The sequence below is a fragment of the Mustela lutreola genome, chromosome 2, assembly GCF_030435805.1.
Source record: "Mustela lutreola isolate mMusLut2 chromosome 2, mMusLut2.pri, whole genome shotgun sequence".
Lineage (NCBI taxonomy): Eukaryota > Metazoa > Chordata > Mammalia > Carnivora > Mustelidae > Mustela > Mustela lutreola.
The window spans coordinates 166434939-166453888 of NC_081291.1; the positions used below are offsets into that span (position 1 = coordinate 166434939).

General features: G+C 40.3%; 1 protein-coding gene and 1 long non-coding RNA gene across 8 annotated transcripts in view; one reads left to right on the plus strand and one right to left on the minus strand.

Moving 5' to 3' along the window:
• The first annotated feature begins 1852 nt into the window (after nt 1–1852).
• On the plus strand, nt 1853–16580 carry LOC131825156 (uncharacterized). Of its 2 annotated transcripts, XR_009351142.1 has the most exons (4): nt 1853–2189; nt 13495–13722; nt 14252–14306; nt 16117–16580. It is a non-coding gene; the product is annotated as an uncharacterized LOC131825156 (long non-coding RNA). The 2 variants fall into 2 exon arrangements; XR_009351141.1 differs by lacking the exon at nt 16117–16580 and having other exon boundaries at nt 1858–2189; nt 14252–14927.
• The window catches only part of CD96 (CD96 molecule), an 89981-nt gene continuing 84667 nt past the window's right edge, over nt 13637–18950 (minus strand). For 5 of the 6 annotated variants that reach the window (XM_059164193.1, XM_059164189.1, XM_059164190.1 and 2 more), the window contains 2 exons: nt 16135–16258; nt 13637–14039 (listed from right to left, as the gene is read on the minus strand). In XM_059164193.1, the coding sequence (XP_059020176.1) occupies nt 13931–14039; nt 16135–16258 (233 nt within the window). In that variant the 3' untranslated portion in view covers nt 13637–13930. Of the gene's footprint in view, nt 14040–16049; nt 16259–18950 lie in introns of those variants that run through there. The other variant, XM_059164192.1, reaches the window with a different exon arrangement.

The following is an 18950-nucleotide window of genomic DNA, read 5'->3' on the forward strand; positions in this document are numbered from 1 at the left end:
AAAGAATCTCAGCTAAGAATCTGTAAGTAGAAGAGAATAATTTTTCCTCTCAAATAATGTAATAGAAACCAAAATATTGGTGGGATTTTTATACTATGCCACAGATATTTAGGGAAAAATGATTTTAAAATAAAAATAAAATTTAGGATTTGGTTAGGTAGTATTTTCTTACATGCTGGATTATGAAAGTTATTAAAGGGTTGTGGGCCTAAACTAACAGAAGGAGTAAGATAATAATTACAATGGAGTGGAGTGCTTATCATGTACCAGTCGTTCTGGTACTGCTAGGAATGTGGGAAAAGTTAAGTGTAGGCTGGCATCTGAGGAACCTCAGATAGAATATAATTCAGGAGAAAAGAGAGCGAAATATGTGAATTACACATTGTGATGTGAAGTGGAAGGAAGGGATAATACAGACATGTAGAGATGGACAAGGAGGTGCACATTTTGATGGGCGTGGAGAGGGCCAAGGGACATGTTCTCAGAGGAGGCATTCTAGCCAAGACTGGAATTCTGAAAAAGGTGTCTGCAAGTGGAAAACGGGCCGGCGGTTTTGGCGTGAGAAAGAGATGCGCTCTGGGGAAAACATCAGCAGCAAAGCCGTGACTGTAAGTGGAAATGGGAAAGGAAAGCCGCTAGAAGGGCAGCTGGAGGGATAAGTGGGAAATAGGTCTCATTCATTCTTGCTGAACCTTCACAAGAGGCCGGTGAGTTAGGCACTATCTCTTTCCCCGTTTAAAGAGGATGCTAAAGCTTCAAAACGACACAATTCTGCCTGAGATGTCATAGATAGTTAGTGGCCGAGCTGTGACTCTAAATCTCTTGATCATAGTGCCAGTGACTCACTAGGGGTTACCTGTTCATACTGCCAACTTGGTAGAGTTTATAATAGAAATATATTAAAGAGTTTGAACCTTTTCTCCCCCATAGACAAAACAGGCCATTGAAGGTTTTGAGAAGAGACTCACGTTGTAGTTTAGGAAGAATGGCTGGAGAAATGCAGTCCTTTAAGGAAATCACTGAAATCAGTTATCTAAGCAAGAAAAAGGTAAGAGAGCACGGGGAAGCTCTAGCACACAGAGATTAAATGCATAGACTTTCTTAATGACAGTGCTTGCTGCCTCCTCCCCCCACTTCTCACCTCCATGGACCCCGAATTCAAGAGCCCAAGTGGCCTAGCTCTGAAATTATTAATCACTTGCAAGTCTCCTTAAATTGTTCATCCATTTCTTGTTATATACAACCAAACCTGTTTCTAGGAGAATTTCTACAAATTAGTTTTCTTTTCTGGAAATTTTTCTATTACTTGATCAAGGACGCCACTGAATTCCTGAACAGATGACTGCAGGCTTTGCCCTCTTTGGGAGGCTACATTATATTTCGGCAGTGTCTAAAATGGCTCGTGTTCTTTGGAATTGTGTCATAAATGAGTAGTCAGGTCCCAGAGCCAGCACCCCAAAGAACTTGCCATTTGGGCATTTCTGGTTGGCGAGGCAAGATGGCCTGGATTTTAGTTGATTGAAGACACCCTAAGAACCACAGGGGAAACACACTAATTTAATGACAGTACCTCCAGGGCTGTCTCTGGCCCCCCAAATCTAAGATCCGGTGCTATCTTACCTCCCAGTCAATGTGCTAGATGGGAAAGGAACAGATCTCAGAGAGAATCAGAATCCAGGCACTTTTTTGGTCCGGGGACGTTGCCTAGAGGGGAAGGAGATGACAGGATGCTTTGAGTTCCACATTCACAATGTTTTTTCCCCTCCTGGCTGGTGGGTGTGGGAGGGTGAAGGACGGAAATCAGGAGGCGGTAGACACACGGTGGGATGTAGCCTGCTTTGTTTTGTGTCTCACGTCAGCAGAGTGTATCCCTCGTCATCTCTGACCTTCTTTTCCCAATTTAAGCCAGAAAATTAGGCGACAAGGATGGGAGTAGGATGGAGAAATGTCCCCAGTATGGGTGGTGCTGGGGACATGATGACAGCAGCAGCAATTACCTCCAGGAAGAGTGACATCATTGCAGGAACTCGAGACATTCAGGAGCCTGCAAGGAAAGGCAGGGAACCAAGAACACTGCCTGGTGAACAGACTTGGAGGGCAGAACCAGGAGCTGGGGATCCAGTTACTTAGTTGATTAGGGCTGGAGCCAGACTTCGTGGCACTAGGACCAATGCCCTGCGGACACACAGGTGAGTGTCCCTGAATTGGGGAGGAGAGCAGTCAGCAGAAACAAGAAGTGGTGGTATGTGCTTATCACCTCCTGCCTGTAGGAAGTTTATGGCTCTCAATGGGGATCCTGGTAATGAGACAAAAGAGGATGACAGGTAGGAGCTGGCCGAAGGTTGTTTCTCCCAGGTGGAAAGGCTTGGGTTCCAGAAGATGCTGAGAGCCTCTGAGTCTATTCTATTTATCCAGGTTTTCTTAGTTTATTTAGAAGAAAATGTACTTAAACGATGACACGGGGTCTCTACAATCATTTTGAGAGGAGCTAATAGCAAGTGATGATCGTAAAATTAGTTTAATATCCATTTATTCCTCCTATCCCACCACACTCCTTGCATCTTCTTCTGCTCCCCTTTCCACCCCTCCCTTATCTCCGAGAAAGTAATTGAGAGAAAATAAAGACTCGGAGGCCAGTTTTCCAGCTAGTCAGCTAGTGGCAGTATGCCTGATTTAATATGTTATAGAGCCACCTTCTGGTGGTAAAGGTACATTTCACGCACACCGTAAATTTCCTTTCAGTTTCAATTACCCTAGAAAAATGTTCCTCCAGCACTGACACCAGTAAGACCACTGGGGAATTTATGCAAGAATACGGATTCCTTGGTCACACTCCAACCCTAATGAATTAAATCCCCTGGGGGTGACACCTTTCTATTCCATCTTTTTAAAAAGGTCCCCAGGGGATTTTAATGTTGCAAAGGTTTTATTTATGTCAGGACTTTGAAATGTCGAGCAATTTCTCTTTCATAAAAAGTTGGAATAGGAAGAATGGCAAAGTAAGCAACTCTTACCCGTGTTGTGTGTAAATTTTTGCAATTAGAGGAGACTGTTTTGGCAGAAATTCTTGATCTCGGCTGAACTGGCAGGAAAACCAACCGTTCTCCTTATTTGACCACCCCCCCCCCCAAGGTTCCTGGAATCGAGAATGACATCAGCTATGAGGAGAGCTTGTGTGTACTACTGTACATTAGTAAGCACTTGACCTTCGGTCACAGTTAGAATGACTTCTCTACATTCGTTGTTCATTGGGCAAATTCGATCTTAAAAAGGAAAGCATTCTTTTTTAATGGCCTGACTCTGTGTTTGGGGTTGCAGACATCATTTGGAAATAGCATGATGACACATTATCTAAGGAGTAAATATCTCCTTATCTCAGAGTAACTGAGAACAGATATGATCATTCTCTGCCAACTTTATTACTAAAATCACAAGTTTTAGAAATTGACTTCAACCAATAAAAGTCATTCTTTTTTTTTTTTTAAACAAGGTAATCAATTTTAGTGTAAATAAAAATAATGAGTCTTTAGTGTTTTTCCCTTAGCAACTCTCTCTGTATGGTAGGTTATAGTCAAAAGCTGTTAGCATATTTCTCTGCAGTTTGATGATTTGGTTTCAAAGGATTCTGATCTGTTGACGTGTCTGCAGGTAACCCCTCAACTCAAGACACATGTATTGCTTCGTGGAGGAAGTCATAGTTTGTCTTAACAATCTATCAGTGCCCACAGCTTCCGCTTCCTCTCAGTAGCAGAAGTAAGAAAAAAAGAGCAAAGTTTATCCCACACATCTATGTTTCACCCAAGTATAAAAATGAATGTTCTAGGGCTCAGAGTTAGGCAACAGAATGCAACAGAGGAAGATAGGAGTCCCTGCAATGGAAATATCCAACCCAAGTTTGGCAACAAGAAGACAGTACTGTGGTAGAGGCGGGGTTGAAACATTTGCTCGAAGATTACACTAGATGAGTTTTATGGTCTCTTGAGCCATCTTGTTTCCCCATCACCCCTCCTCCAGCTTTAGATCCTTTTTACCTTTTCACAATTAGGCCTTTCTTGCCTCTCCTCTTTATTATCTTTTCTTACTTAAATCTTCCACGACTTTTGCTGGAACTGGGTCTAATGGAATGTCTTATATATAAATATGGACCTGATATTTTAAAGTTTACTGCTACCAGCAAAACCTTAATACTGTGCTTTTGGGAGTTTTCTAATAAAGACTTCATATTGGTCACACACTTTCACCTGTGGGACAGCTCAAAATATTCTCTACACCCTCCTCAGATTCAGTACCCAGGATGAGATGCTCGGACCTCAGGAATCGAGGCTCAGGAAACACTAAAAGTTCTCAGAATGAGGAGTATAGATGGCTTGGATGGGAGTTACCTCTCTGTGCTCCCAGCACCCTCACAGTGGTAGGACTAGTGTGTGTGTGTGTGCAATCCTAGGGCAGAACTTCTCAACCTCTCCTCCTGAGATGCCTCAAGCATGAAGAAGAATAAATGCACCACTTTCCAGAGCCCCATGTGGCCAGCACTGATCATAGTGTTTCTTTCAAGTGGTGTGTGTGTGTGTGTGTGTGTTTTTTTTACAAATCCATTCAAATTTTGTTATATATGTATATAAAATTTGAATAAAGTTGAGATTCTAGAGGTGCTATATTTATCTCGTGGCTTTGAGTCCTTCCTGGTGCACATCCATATCCCTGGGCATTCATGTTGCCTAATGTGAAAGTCTCAGGTCTGAGAGAAATGCACCATGAATCCAATTATACACAGTGAAGCTCTCTTAGTTTCATCTCCAACCTGGTTCAGCAAAGTACAAGACTACAGGTGGATTTGAGGCCAAAACTTGAAATAGTGCCTATTTTCCAAACCTTGGGCAAAATGGGGCAACACCTGGTTGCGAATCGGGGACATAGGCCCAATTTTTCTTGCCACGAGAGACTCGATTATCAACTTAGGAAGAGTAGAGGACCAAAGACTTCCAATCTAAGACTTAACTCTCTGCTTTTGACTTGATCAGGAAAAAAACTTCACCCATAGAACTGACCCATAGAACTTTGACCCACTGAGATCTGTTCTTGTTAAAATTTCAGACCAAAGGAGGGCTTAGTGGGTTACGCCTCTGCCTTTGGCTCAGGTCATGTTCCCAGGGTTCTGGGATAAGGTCAGCATCAGGCTCTCTGCTCAGCGGGGAGCCTGCTTCCCCCTCCCCTCTCTCTGACTGCCTCTTTGTCTACTTGTGATCTCTCTCTGTCAAATAAATAAAATCTTAAAATAAATTTTTTTCAGACCATGGTTCCTCACTGGGCTGAGTGGGGTTCTTCTTTGTTTTCCAGGTTTACTGGGATATTACTAACACATAACATTGTATAAGTTTAAGGTGTATGACGTAACGATTTGTGAACATGTATGTCCTGGGAAATGTGGATCGCAATAAGGTTAGTTAGCACACCCTTCACCTCACATAGTTACATTTTTGGTGTTGCTGTGGTGAGAACATTTAAGGTCTGTTCTTTCCACAATACAGTATACAATACACCATGCTATTTGCTAGGTCCCCAGAACTTATTTCTCTTACAAGAAGTTGTTTGTGCCTTTTGACCAACATCTCCTCATCTCCTCTCACCACCACCCCTGCCCCCAACCGTGGTGTTTGTGTTTACTTAGTCTTCACATTCCCAGCACCTGGCCTTTTCTCAGCGCCCATGGATACAGACCTGATTCTACCAATCTGAGAGAAACTTTGACACTGACCCAAAGGCAAGTTCAATCTAAGGCATTTGCCAAACCACCCAGATTTGGGTCCTTACCTGACTGACTTGCCACAATAAGATTTTGAAGAACACAGATGTCAAGGGGATGTATTCATTTATGACACAAATTGAGTGAAAAAGAAAAAAAGTATCTCAGCTCACCATGGTCAGTGAGAGACTGTCACCTGTCTCAGCTAAACCCTCTGTTCCACGAGGCATTTCCCCCTCTCCTCTGCACTCACTGGCCATCACCTGTCATTCACTCACACAGTACTTGAGCGCTAACTTGTCCCAGGCCTCGCCCTCCTCTGAGGGTGCTGAGGTGTACAAAGCTACCTGACACCCTTGAGGACTTTCCAGTCCAAGAGAGGAAGTCCTTGGCCCTCATTTCCTCAAAGGCAAATTTTCACTGAAACATTACACTAAAGCAAAACCAGCAAACAAAAAAGTTGGGTCTCAGGAAAATAAGAGATTATCTTCAAATTCACTGTTTATTGAATTAACATTTACATTTATTAACATTAACATTTATTGAATTAATACCGGTCAAGCTATTTATTGAAAATTTGGGGATATGGACAAAGTACTCTAGGAGGGGAAGGGGAAGTGATTGCTGAGCCTTCTAGCCCCAGCACCTGCCTGGGGAAGCCCACATGGGCTGCCACCCTGAGTGCTGAATGGGGAGGCAGGGCCTGCTGTAAAGCATACACTGTTTCCGTGACTTCCAGTAGGGTGTCGACAAAAACCACTGCCCGAGGAGCTGTCTCTCTCTTGGGTGATGTCTGGAGGGACACAGCTTAGTCTCCTTTGATATGAAATGGTTTAATGGTGAGAGGAAAAGCTTGCCCTGGAGTTCTGGGAAAATCAAAGGGCTCTATTCATTTCCTTAAGAAAGAAAAATTGTTTGAAGTTTTGGTGGATTCCAGCCAGTACCCAAGGCAGGAGAAGACCCAGAAATGAAACAAAAACAGCCAGCTTGCATGATGAATCCTCATTTATTTTCTCCTGAACTTTCAGATTAAGTCCCAGAGAACAAACGAAATTCCCTTGAACGAACAGATCTTTGCCTCTTGTCCTACCATCTAAGGGTTGCAATGTTTGAAAAAAATAGGCTCGTTTGAAAAAAAAATAGGCTGGTTTAGAGTCAATTACACATTACTTACTGGGATCTTACTTAAGCACTTAAAAAAAGTTCTATTTGGAAATAATTTCAAACATTAAAAACGATTGCGAAAATAAAAACAAAAAAACCCCCACAAACTCCTTTTACCTAGATTCATCTGTTGCTAATATCTCCACCATCTGTTTTTCTATGTATTCGTGTATGTGCATGAAATATATGTGTATTGCATATACACTCACACCCATTTGAGAGTAAGTTATATATACCATGGTCATTTACCCCTAAGTACTTCAACCTGTATTTCCCGAGAATAGGAATATTCTTTTACGTAACCATAGCCGAGTTAACAATACTTTTATCTAGTCTTCTGCCCATATTCCAGTTTTGTCAGCTGATCTGACAAATGTCAGAACTGACTGGCCAGATTTTCTTTGTAGCTTTTCTTCCCCTGCAGTAAAAAGGATCCAGTCTGGAGTTAGATATTTGCCATTAATTGTCATGTCCTTTTAGCTTCCTTTAATCTGGAATATTTTTAGAGCCTTTATCTTTAAGACACTTTTTAAATTTTGTATTTATTCAATGTCTCTTCATGATTGGATTCAGTTTATTTGTTCTCTGCCTTAATACTGCACAAAGATATTGTGTCCTTCCTGGTAAAACACTGGCGGGGGGTGGGGGAGGGGGTATTCATCTAGTCATCTATTCCTCACTAGTGATGTTCATTTCGACTGATCACTTGGTCAGGTTGTTCTCCACTACATAATTACCGTGTCGTTTCCCTCCCTTGTCACCAACAAGCATACTTCTGGCAGATCCTTAGAGACCATGAAAATATCCTAACTGTCATCAAAACTTGCTGGTTGATTTAGCTAGCAGCTGTTGATGAATCTAGCCTGATCCCATCTTTACTGCAATTCCTCCCCCACCTCTGCTTTCTTTTTTTCTCTGTCTCACCTTACCTATATTTTGAGCACCTATTTCTGGTAAGGACTCATATATTCCTGCTTTTTTTTTTTTTTAAATATTTATTTAATTTTGAGAGAGAGAAAGACAGAGAGAGAGAGAAAGCAGGAGCAGGAAAGGGGGGAGGGGCAGAGGGAGAAGCAGACTCTCCGCTCAGCAGGGAGCCCCCTGTGACACTGGATCCAGGTCCTTGGGATCATCACCTGAGCCTAAGGTGGACCCTTAACCGACTTGAGCCACCCAAGTGCCCCAAATTCCTGCTTTCTTTGAAAGGTTTCTAATTCATTAGTGTACATAATTAGGTTGGTGCTCAAATTATCCCAGATTTAGCCAGTAGGAGTCCTTTCAAGCTGACTCTTGCATCCTCTGGTAAACCCCATCATTTTTGGAGTAAGTTATTATTTTCTGACATAAGAAAATATTTCATCTCACAATACATCATCTTTGCCCTTAATCAGATTAAGGGCAAATTATCTTAATGAGTCAGCTGTGCTCTCTGGTACTGGAATATCTTTGCTCCTTGTTCCTTTCAAAAGACGTATCTGGGAAAGATAGGCATGCATGTATATAGACTTACAGTACAACACTCAAGTATATAATCAAAATTAACATTACCAATGAGATACAGTTGGATATCATATTATATAAATTATATATAATTTTTCTTTATTTCTTACACTGGTAGCACATTATATAGTCCTTGTACTTTGCTTTGCTTTTTCTTCTTAATACTATCTCCTGGAAATCACTCCATACCAGTCAATGGAGACTTTTTTCTTTCCTATTTTGACGGCTGTACAGTCTATTTCCTATTTTGACAGCTGTACTTACTGTAGTTTATTCGACCAATCTCCTATGTTTGGACATCTGGATGTTTTTCAATACTTGGCAATTACAAATCATGCTGCCAAGAATAACTTTGTGCATATAGTGTTGGAGGTAGAGCTTCAGGGTAAATTCCTGAGGAGAAATTCCTAGGTCAAAGGATAATGTAATATGCAGTTTTATTAGATATTGTCAAGTTCCTCTTCATAGTGATTGTGTCATCTTGCATTCCTTTCAACAACATATGAGGGTACCTGTTTCCCCATAGCCTTGATAACAGAGCACATTGTCAAGGGTTTCAAATTCTTCACAAGTGGATGAAGAAGAAATGATGTCTTAGTGAAGTTTTAATGTGCATTTCTTTTAATATTAATGATTGAATTTTTTCAAGTGTTTTAAGAATTATTTTTATTTTTATTTTTTTGTGAGATTTTATTTGCCAGAGAGAGAGAGAGAGAGAGAGCGCACACAAGCAGGGGGAGCAGCAGATAGAGGGAGAAGCAGTCTCCCCACTGAGCAGGGAGCGTGAGGTGGGGCTGGATCCTAAGACCCTAGGATTATGACTTGAGCTGAAGGCAGACACTTAACTGACTGAGCCACCCAGGTCCCCCTCCATAGGTTTTGAAAGCTTATTTATCCTGTTTGTAAGTTCTTTATCAGCTTTTATCTGTAATATACGATGCGAGTATTTTCACCTCGTTTATCATTTGCCTTTGACTTTGCTTTTTTGCCATGAAAATTGCTTTTATTTTTAAGTAGTCAAGTATCCATCTTTGCTTTCATTGTATCTGGACACACACACACACACACACACACACACACATATATATATATAGAGAGAGAGAGAGAGAGAGATTTTATTTATTTATTTGTCAGAGAGAGAGAGTGCTTGTGCACAAACAGGGGGAGCCGCAGGCAGGGGGAGCCGCAGGCAGAGGGAGAAGCAGGCTCCCTGCTGAGCAAGGAGTCCAAAGCAGGACTTGATCCCAGAACCCTGGGATCATGATCTGAGCCCCTAAAGCGAAGGCAGATGCTTAACCTACTGAGCCACCCAGGTGTCCCTGGACACATATATTTGTAAAGTTACATTTGTAGGAATAGTTACAGTATCTATGTACGATGACTACAGTGTATATTATAGCACATATATATGTGTGTGTATATGTACTATAGTATATATATATATATAAAACTAGTTATAATATCTATATACTACACTAGTGTATGTATATATGTTATATATAAATAGATACAGATATCCACACACATATTATGTATAAACTTATAGTTAAGACATTTTCTCAAGAGTTTTTATTAGGAATGGGCACTGGATTTTGCCAAAGACCTTTTAAGCATCTTCATCTTTTAAGATTAATTGTATGCTTTCCCTCCTAAGCCCTAATTATATGGCAAAATATTAAGAGATTTTCTGTTATTGAACCCTTCTTGTGTTCTGGGTATGCATAATTTTTAGGTGAGATTTTCAAGTCGGGTTAATATGTCTCAGTGCCTTTGTCTCTATTGACGGCTCCTTTCTGAGGCCTTCTGAAAATATTTCTCACATTCTGTCTCTGAAATGATACCCTTTTCTTTATTCCTTTCTCTTCTTTACACATACTTTTATTTTCACATGTATTTATTTGTTTAAATGTCTATTTCTCCCATTAAACTCTACACTCATGGAGGGTATGGAGGGTGTGGTTCTTAGATATTTTTTAGATCAGCTTTTTTAAATAAAGATTTTATTTATTTATTTGAGAAAGAGTGAGCAGGGGGCTGGGGAGCAGAGGGAGAAGCCGACTCCCCACTGAGCAGAGAGCTCAATGCGGGGCTCCATCCTAGGAGCCTGGGATCATGATCTGAGCTGAAGATAGCAGCTTAACTGACTGAGCCACCCAGGCACTCCATGTTCTCTTCTTTACGTTGTGATCTTGGGTATATTACTCATCTTTAATTTCCCCAGTGTGCCACCATATAATCACAATCTCACAGAGCCTTTGAGCAGACATGAGAAATCTGAGTGAGCAGACAAGGCAAAGAATATAACAGAAGTTAGAAGACTATAGAGATGCTGGTTGGGAAGAAAAATTGTATTCAATCATTTCAAAGGTGTTCTTTGGCCCTGATCTTGCCCAAGGTCATAATCTCCTGCTCTCTCTCTGGTCATGGCTTCCTGGCTGCAGAATGCCGCCTTGTAAGTAATCACAGAATCCAGGGAAGAAAGCCCCTTTGCAGAAGCTGGGAAATAAAATTCCCTTCTCTCACTATCTCATTTTGTGTTTCTTCTTGCAACATCAGCCCATTTCTCCAGTTAATGTCTTTTTCTCCCACGGGGGTAACTTTCACTCACCATTTCAGCTGTCTCTGCTGGTCACTCAAGCTTTGGGTGGTCGACATAGCCATGACAGCTGTTATCAAAACTCAGGGAACAAAGTTTCTGTATTTTTGCAGATTCAATCTTCAAGTGAAAGTCAAAGCCAACTCTCCTAAATCAGGGTGCCTAGAGGGCTGCCTTCAAGAACCTCTTGCTGGCTCTGGGTTTCGGAGACAATGCTCTTTCATTATCTCTGGCCTTGGTCAGATTCTCTAAACTTCTTTTGGTGTCTGGTCTTGATTACTCTTTTTACTTTTTCTTAGTCTTTTTTTTTTTTTTTTTTCACACTTTCTTGGCTATTCTACCTTCAGGGGTCAATTATTTCTACTTTTCTTTGTTTTCTGTCAACAATTTGGGCATTAAAAAAAATCAATATTTACCTAAATGTACACAAAACATCTGTCATCTATAGTAAAAAGAGACAACAAAGCAATGAAATATTATGATATAATGGAGATTGATCACACCATGGACTGGAGACCAGAGATGGATTTCCATCATTCTGGCTCAATCCCTTTTGATTATGTGATGTTGGGCAACTCAAATTCACAGAGTGTCTTAATTCCATTTTTGTGATAGGACCTCTAATGCCCATCCTGGCAAAATGTTAATGTTTTTAAAAGACCTATAATGCAAAGTTAATTTGGTCAAGCCAACCATATGTTCTTCAGTTAAAACAAAACTTCTGCTGGATCAAAAAAAAAAAAAAAAGCGACTATTCTTGACAAAGGCACATGTGAAGCTAGTCTTATTTATTTCTCAAGAATTAATGAGGAATGGAGGGTAATTAAGGCAGGCAAACATTAGTTTATTTTTCCATTCATTGGGCTGTATTAGTTATCTATTACTGTGTAACATGCTATACCTAAAGACAGTGGTGTTAAATAATGAGTATTTATTATCCCGCACAGTGTCTGTGGGTCAGGAAACCAAAAGAGGTTAGCTGAGTGGTTCTGGCTCTCATGAGGTCCCAGTCAAAAGATCAGCTGAGGTGCAGTTAACCAAAGGCTTGAGTGGGGACTGGAGGACATGCTTCCAAGATGGCTTGCTCATATGGCTGGCTAGTTGATACTTGTTAGCAATAGGATTTTGTTCCTTAACAGGGGGCCCTCTCCACAGGGCTGCTTGAGTGTCCTCACATCATGGTAACCAGCTTTTCCCAGAGAGACCGATCAAAGAGAGAGCAGTGCAGAAGCTACCATGTATCCTATGACCTAGCCTTGGAAGTCACACTCTGGTGATTTCTGCATATCTTATTCATTATACTGGGCCAGCAACCGGTACTCGCAAGATTGTACAAGTACATGACCCTGGATTTGAATATCTCCTTAAATTTTATACCATAGGTGTCTTCCTTGCCTTACCCTAGTCTTGGCCAGCTATACAAGTTAGTTGCATTTGGTATCAGTGGGGATTATATAAGAGGCAAGAATCATGATGGACATACTAGAGGCTGGTCACCACCAAAAATAAGTACCTAACCAAGATTCTGAATAATGAGAAGGGACCTTGAATGGTTCAGCAGTTCTCAACTTTAGCTGAACTCTGAAATCACCTGGAAGTGCTAACGCCTCGGCCTCACTCCACAGGGATTCTGATTTTATTGTTTTGGAGTGGGACAGCTCTGGTGTTTAAAAAAACTCTCCAAGTTATTCTCACATGCGGTCAGGGATAAGTACACTGCAAATGAACTAAATGTTCCTTCTGAGACTGAAGTCCACCCAGCATTTGCCTATCATATCTGATAAGAACATCTGTTGCCCCTTCCTAGGGCAGACAGTTTGGGTGGTTTAGAAGAACAAGGAGCATGAGTAATTTACTCACTCAACTCTTGTTGAATACAGAACAGGTGTGGCTAACTAGGTTTCTTTTCCATTACCTATATGTTCTATCTGAAGTATTTTATAAAAGAGTGGTAGGAACAGGATTAATTCAACAATGCTAGTATGATTTGAGCCTGTATTTACCTCAAGACAGATAAAAACATGCAGACTGGATGAACAGGAGAGTTCCCAGAAGAAAAAGAGAATAATAGGATTTGCAGAAATTGGGTTGGGGTTAGGGTGCCTGTTTACTCATGTAATAGTTTGACGTACCTATGCACACATACACGCACACACGTGTTCAAGTGCACACACACACACACACGTAAAGCTGAGGATGAGACCAGACCACTCTTAGTTCATATCATTTTAGAGGGCAATGAAGTATTCCCTATATCTACGAGGCTATTTGGTTGCTGGCCAGGTTTCCTTTGATCCCTCGTCCATCCATGGGGCAGGCGCCTGGGCAGAACATGGTGGGAGGAAGGGGGACTGGGACTGGCATCTTGCGCAAGGTATTACGATTTCCTCTAGTGAAAATAAGCAAAATATTTTCCGTATGAGGAAAACTTGCACTTATTTGGAACTCTTTCTAGAACTTTTACATTTTCTTCTTTTTGTAATTTTCCTAGGGAATGCAACAAACCTCAGGGATGATCATATTTTTGGCAAATAGTTCAGAATGTTGGCAGATGCCCAAATGGAAGAGGATCTGGCGTGGACATATGCTTGAAACCATTGTCGTCACCTCACTCAGTGAACTAAAATGAAAAATAAAAACACCGCAAGTACTTTTTTAATAACAGCAGCCTCATTTGCACTTCTTACATAAGCAAGAACATTCCTACAGATCGCATGGGGTATGAGCATGACTTCGCCTCATTCTTGCTCAGTTTCAGGCATGCAGATGAAAGGGGCTGAGTTGCTGGGAAAACAGGTCACTCACTTCTGACATCCACTGCAGCTGCACTAAAGGCTTGGCTAGAGGGCAATTATGTTAATAAAGCACAATATCCAGCTTCTCGCAGGATTCTAGCAGAGTTCTATGTGGCAAGTCTCAAGTGGCTCTTAGAGAGTCTCCATCTCATGACAAGGCAGATCATTTCCCATGGACTCTTGAATGCAAGTGTACTTGATGGGAGGTGGAGGTGGCTTGAAAGGCGGGGGTCTTTCCATGCTAGGAACAAAACATTGCTCTTTCAACGCTAGGAATGTGAGGTGGTGATTCAAGGAAATAGGAAAATAGGACACAGAGAAAGAGACATCCCCACTAGTTCCCTCAGAATTTTTCCTTCTGTTTATTAGCCACGTTATAATAGCATTAATATTTATAGATATTATATAGCTTGTGAAGCATTTTTATCATAACATTATTTAATTTGCATCTAGGGATTGGACATTATTGTCATCATTCTACTGAGGCTCAGAGGTCTTCAGCAACTTGGTAAAGAGAACCAGACAAGCGATTCTGGTCTTTTGACCAGAACCCATATTCTCCATGGAAACTGCCTCCTAATAGAAGAAGTGTTTCTCTTATGTGGGTTAAAATACTCCTCCAGAGACAAAATCTTTAAATTCTGGGACTAACGACTGAAGGTTTTCAAATAATCCCTTTGCCAACCTTACCCCCGCCTTCACCCACACAGTCACTGTGCACTGTGAGGATAGGGCTGAGATGGGAAGAAAGGCTCTACAGAACCCTTGTATTGGTTGATGCTGGGTGGTTAATGTCAGAATCCCTTACATTTCAATCAGTGAACATTCTTAAAGTCATCTTTATATCAAAAGTACTGTTCTATGTTAGCACAACTCTTTGTCTGAAATGCATTTGGCATATGTCTGAGTTTGGGATGTAGCTGTACAAATTCTCCAACTCTCTTGATATCAAGACACAGAAATTCATCTGTGGACAGATTTCTGTCCTTGACTCAAATCCATAACCCCTTGCTGTGGTATAGAGATAGAGATGGACATGGAGAAGGAGAGAGAGAGAGAGAGAGATTCTCTTCTCTATATGACACAAATATTGGATTACGGAATAATAAAAAGAATCAATTCAAAATTTCAGATTCCCGCTTTCTTCTTTTAATAAAAATATCTAATGCCTATTACCTGTTTTTTTTCTGATGCGTTGATGCAGATAATATATTTCAACAGGTAGATAAAATTCTAAGAAATTTGCACTTCTGTTGTTTCAGGGAAATTAGGAAGTCCTCAAGGTCATATGGTAGCCAAAGTGTAGTCCTTGGACAAGAGTCCAGAATTTCAGACTACTGGTTTAGTGTTTTGTTTTTCACCAGGAAACACTTGCCGCACATGGATATAGAGTCTTCAAGGACAGTTTAAGTAGAAGGTACCACACAGTGGTCATTGGCATTTTAGACAGTAGTAGTAGGCGTGGGAGAACAGCTCTGTATGTTGTAGGGGTCTCCTCCAATCATGGTCTACTCTGGATCCAAAAGAGCCAAGTCAGAAAAGTAAGGCTTAATCTGACATGTCATTTCAGATGGCGGAGTGGAGGGAAAAAATTCTTGGAGGATATTTCAATAAGACAAAAGAGGGGTAACCCACTGTTTACTTTCTTTTGTCCTTGGGAAAAAAGAAAGAGGATGGTAAAAGCCCATTTTGCTGAAAGCAGTAGGGGTTTCTTAAAATTACCTTTCTCACTCAATTTCACACTTGAGCATCTGGGCCCAGCTGGGCCCAGACAGTTCAGAGATGCATGAAAATGAAAAAGTAATGAAGATTAAAAGAAAAATCAGTTTTAGTGTTTGAGGTGAGGCAAGGCTCCATTCTCATTTCATGCCCACTGACTTGCTCCATCTGAGTGTCACTGACTGAGCAGGGAGAAGGGGACACCAAGGCAGAAGTTGCACAACTCATCCCAGCTGGGTGGTGCTGGGCAAGGTGGGGAGCTTCTCTGAGCCTCTTTTCCTCAGTTCTATATGAGAATGCCATAAAAGAGTGATATTTAAAGTGCTGAGTGAGGGACACCTGGGTGACTCAGATGATTAAGCATTTGCCTTCAGCTCAGGTCATGATCCCAGAGTCCTAGCATTGCGGGAGGGTTTGAGTCCCGCATCCATCTCCCTGCTCTGCAGGGAGCCTTTTTCTCCCTCTGCCTGGCACTCTGCCTACTTGTGCTCTCTCTCTCTCTGTCAAATAAAGAAATAAAATCTTTTAAAAAAAAAAAAAACAAAAAACAAAGTGCTGAGTGAATATATTGTACTGAAAACCTATCTCTGTTCCTGCAGATTCAGGATTATACTCACATTTCCTTCTGGTACTGGCACCACCTTCTCACTCCGAGACCAAACAGCGCTATGCAGAAAGAGAGCAAAGCTGCTACAATCACTGGCCAGGACATTCCATCTTTAGGTTTATTGACCACAATACCTGCAAAGGACATAACGAGAGATGAACTTTCATGCCAAACTTCGGGAATTTCAAAGCAGCATGACTTGAACCCTCTCTCCTACCTGTTTTCTCCAATGGCCCTCACTGACCACAGTCATGCTCTGGGATCATACCTATGCCTTGTTCTCACTTCCGTTTTTGCACGTCTGCAGTTACTATTTATGTGAATGTCTTTCTTGTTATAATGTTCCAGAATGAATCTTTTTTTTTTTCTTTCATTTTCCCAAGGCCTTGGACAATTCCTGGCACATAATGGGCAATGAATTTGTAAAAATGAAAAATAAAAGGGATAAGCTCTAAATCTGTATTCCAAATTTACTCCAGTAAAGGAAACTTTTATGTGAAGTAATGGCCTAGCTTTGGCTTTGCTTATTCTTTAAGGAGTCATTATATGCTTTATGGAATATTTATGTATTAGGAGGAGGAAAAAAGCATCATAACGTCATAACATTCTGATGCCCTGAAAATCCCAAACTGAGAAGGCCTGATTAGTATGCACAGAGTTGTAGTTGCTCAAAAGATCATCATCGAAGACTTTTCCTTTGGATGTCACTCAGGGAACAGTGTCCAGAATAGAGATTTCCAAAACCTTCTACCACCTCCCTTCTTTTCCTTTCTCTCTCCTTCTACGCACTTCGGCAATAGAAAAGAGAGAAGTGACAAAAGGGGTAAAACTAAAATCAGTTATTTTGCTCTTTCTAGGGTCTGCAAAGGGAGGAGGTCCAAAGTAAAGGTCTGGCCAGAATTATATTGGTGGGTGATAAGCAGACTTGTTTTTCTTACCCCTTGATTATATCCACACTCAATTCATTCATTGCATTTCTAGCATTTGTACACCACGTCAGACTGTGTGAATCAAAGACTTTCCAATATTGTTGATTTAGACCAGAGGCAATGTAAATATCATATTCGGACTGTTTTACCTTTTTTCTAACATGAAGGAAGAATTAAGAAAATTAACTCTCTTAGGAAGTAAGATTGATTCTACTGCAGAGAATAAGAGGGAATGTTTATAATTACACAGTTACTTAATATTTTCCTTTTTGAAAAGCATTTTACAATCATGTTAAAAATTCAAATAGTACAGAAATATAAAGCTACAATGAAAAAGGAGGTGATTTTATGACTTTCAGATGCCAGTTATCCATATTAGAGGCAGCAACTTTTAATAGTTAATTATGTATCCCACTAGAAATTTTATACATATATATGTATACATATATATCTGTTATTTTATACATATACATATATAAACATGTATATGTATCATGAATATATATCTCTTTTTCTTAGAAATGAGGGCAATACATATTGTTCTGTCCCTTGTGTCTTTCTTTTAAAAATATGCTCTTGAAAAAAAATAAATAAATAATTTTTAAAAAATGCTCTTGGAATAACTTCCCATGAAAGTGCATAGATATTTACCTTCTTTGATTAAATGAGTAGCTAGTTCCCCAATATATAGACGTATCATGGTTTATTTACTCAGTCTCTTGATGTTCAAGGGTTAAATTGTTTCCAGGCTTTTGTTATTTCTAACAACACCCTTATACCTTATGGATAGATCTTTAGCTCTTCAGAATATGTAGATCATTTGGGCAAAAAGTCGATTTTGCATTAGAATAATTTGGTTTCATTTTCTTTTATTGTTTCAACTAGATTGTGAACTGTTTGTGGGTGGAGACTAGGTTTTTAATTTCTCTAATTGCCTCATATTTATTATAGTGTTTTTTATAAAGCAAAGTCTCAAAACACATAGGTCAAAAGAGATGGATTCAAAATATTAGTTACCAAATCTTCTCTATGTTCAACATAGTTTGGACTGCAGCAATATGATGTTGTCATGTTTATGACACACATCCAGAGACCTGGGGTCTTCCTGATGCTCACCCAACCTCAGCCTAGTCTAAGCAGATGCTTAGGTTACTCTGGAAGCCCATGTAGTCCTGCAACACAGACCCATATGCTATGTTGTATGTGCAGGTGACTAGTTCACACTAGTTCACAGTAGCAGTAGAACTGTGAAAGAATAGAGTATCATGATCATAAAAAAAAAAAATCATACAGATGATTAACAAGACTACACAAAGTTCTGTTTCAGTCAAGTCAAAATTTACTAGGCTCTACATTGGTAACATGATTTTACCCCTACAGTTTCAGAGAAATAAAAGAACAAAATATTATAAACCAATGCTTAAAATTTTTCTCCCTACCACACACAGATAATGAGACCACTGACTTCAGGAATGTCAAGCAGAGCTCCATCTTGCCCCATCTCTGAACTAGGCCGTTTTTTAAGGCACCAATATCTGAAAGGCATCGGTGGGACTTCAGTTTGTTCTACTGGGATGTTGCATGCAGGATGCTCCAATGATCTGAGGACTGGATGACCTCTGATACAGAATAAGCTGAGAATTTAAGTGGAGTGTTCCCCAGTCAAGAGAACACCCTCTGAAGTGAGTTGACAATGCCTCTGCACTTACAATCAAGATCTGGGTTGGGAAGATCTTGATCTCTTATGATATAAAACAAGAAATTATATTCAGTATCAATAAAATTTTATTAGTTTAATTTTTTTTTAATTTTTTTTTAAAGATTTTATTTATTTATTTGTCAGAGAGAGAGCGAGCGAGAGCGAGCATAGGCAGAAAGAGTGGAAGGCAGAGTCAGA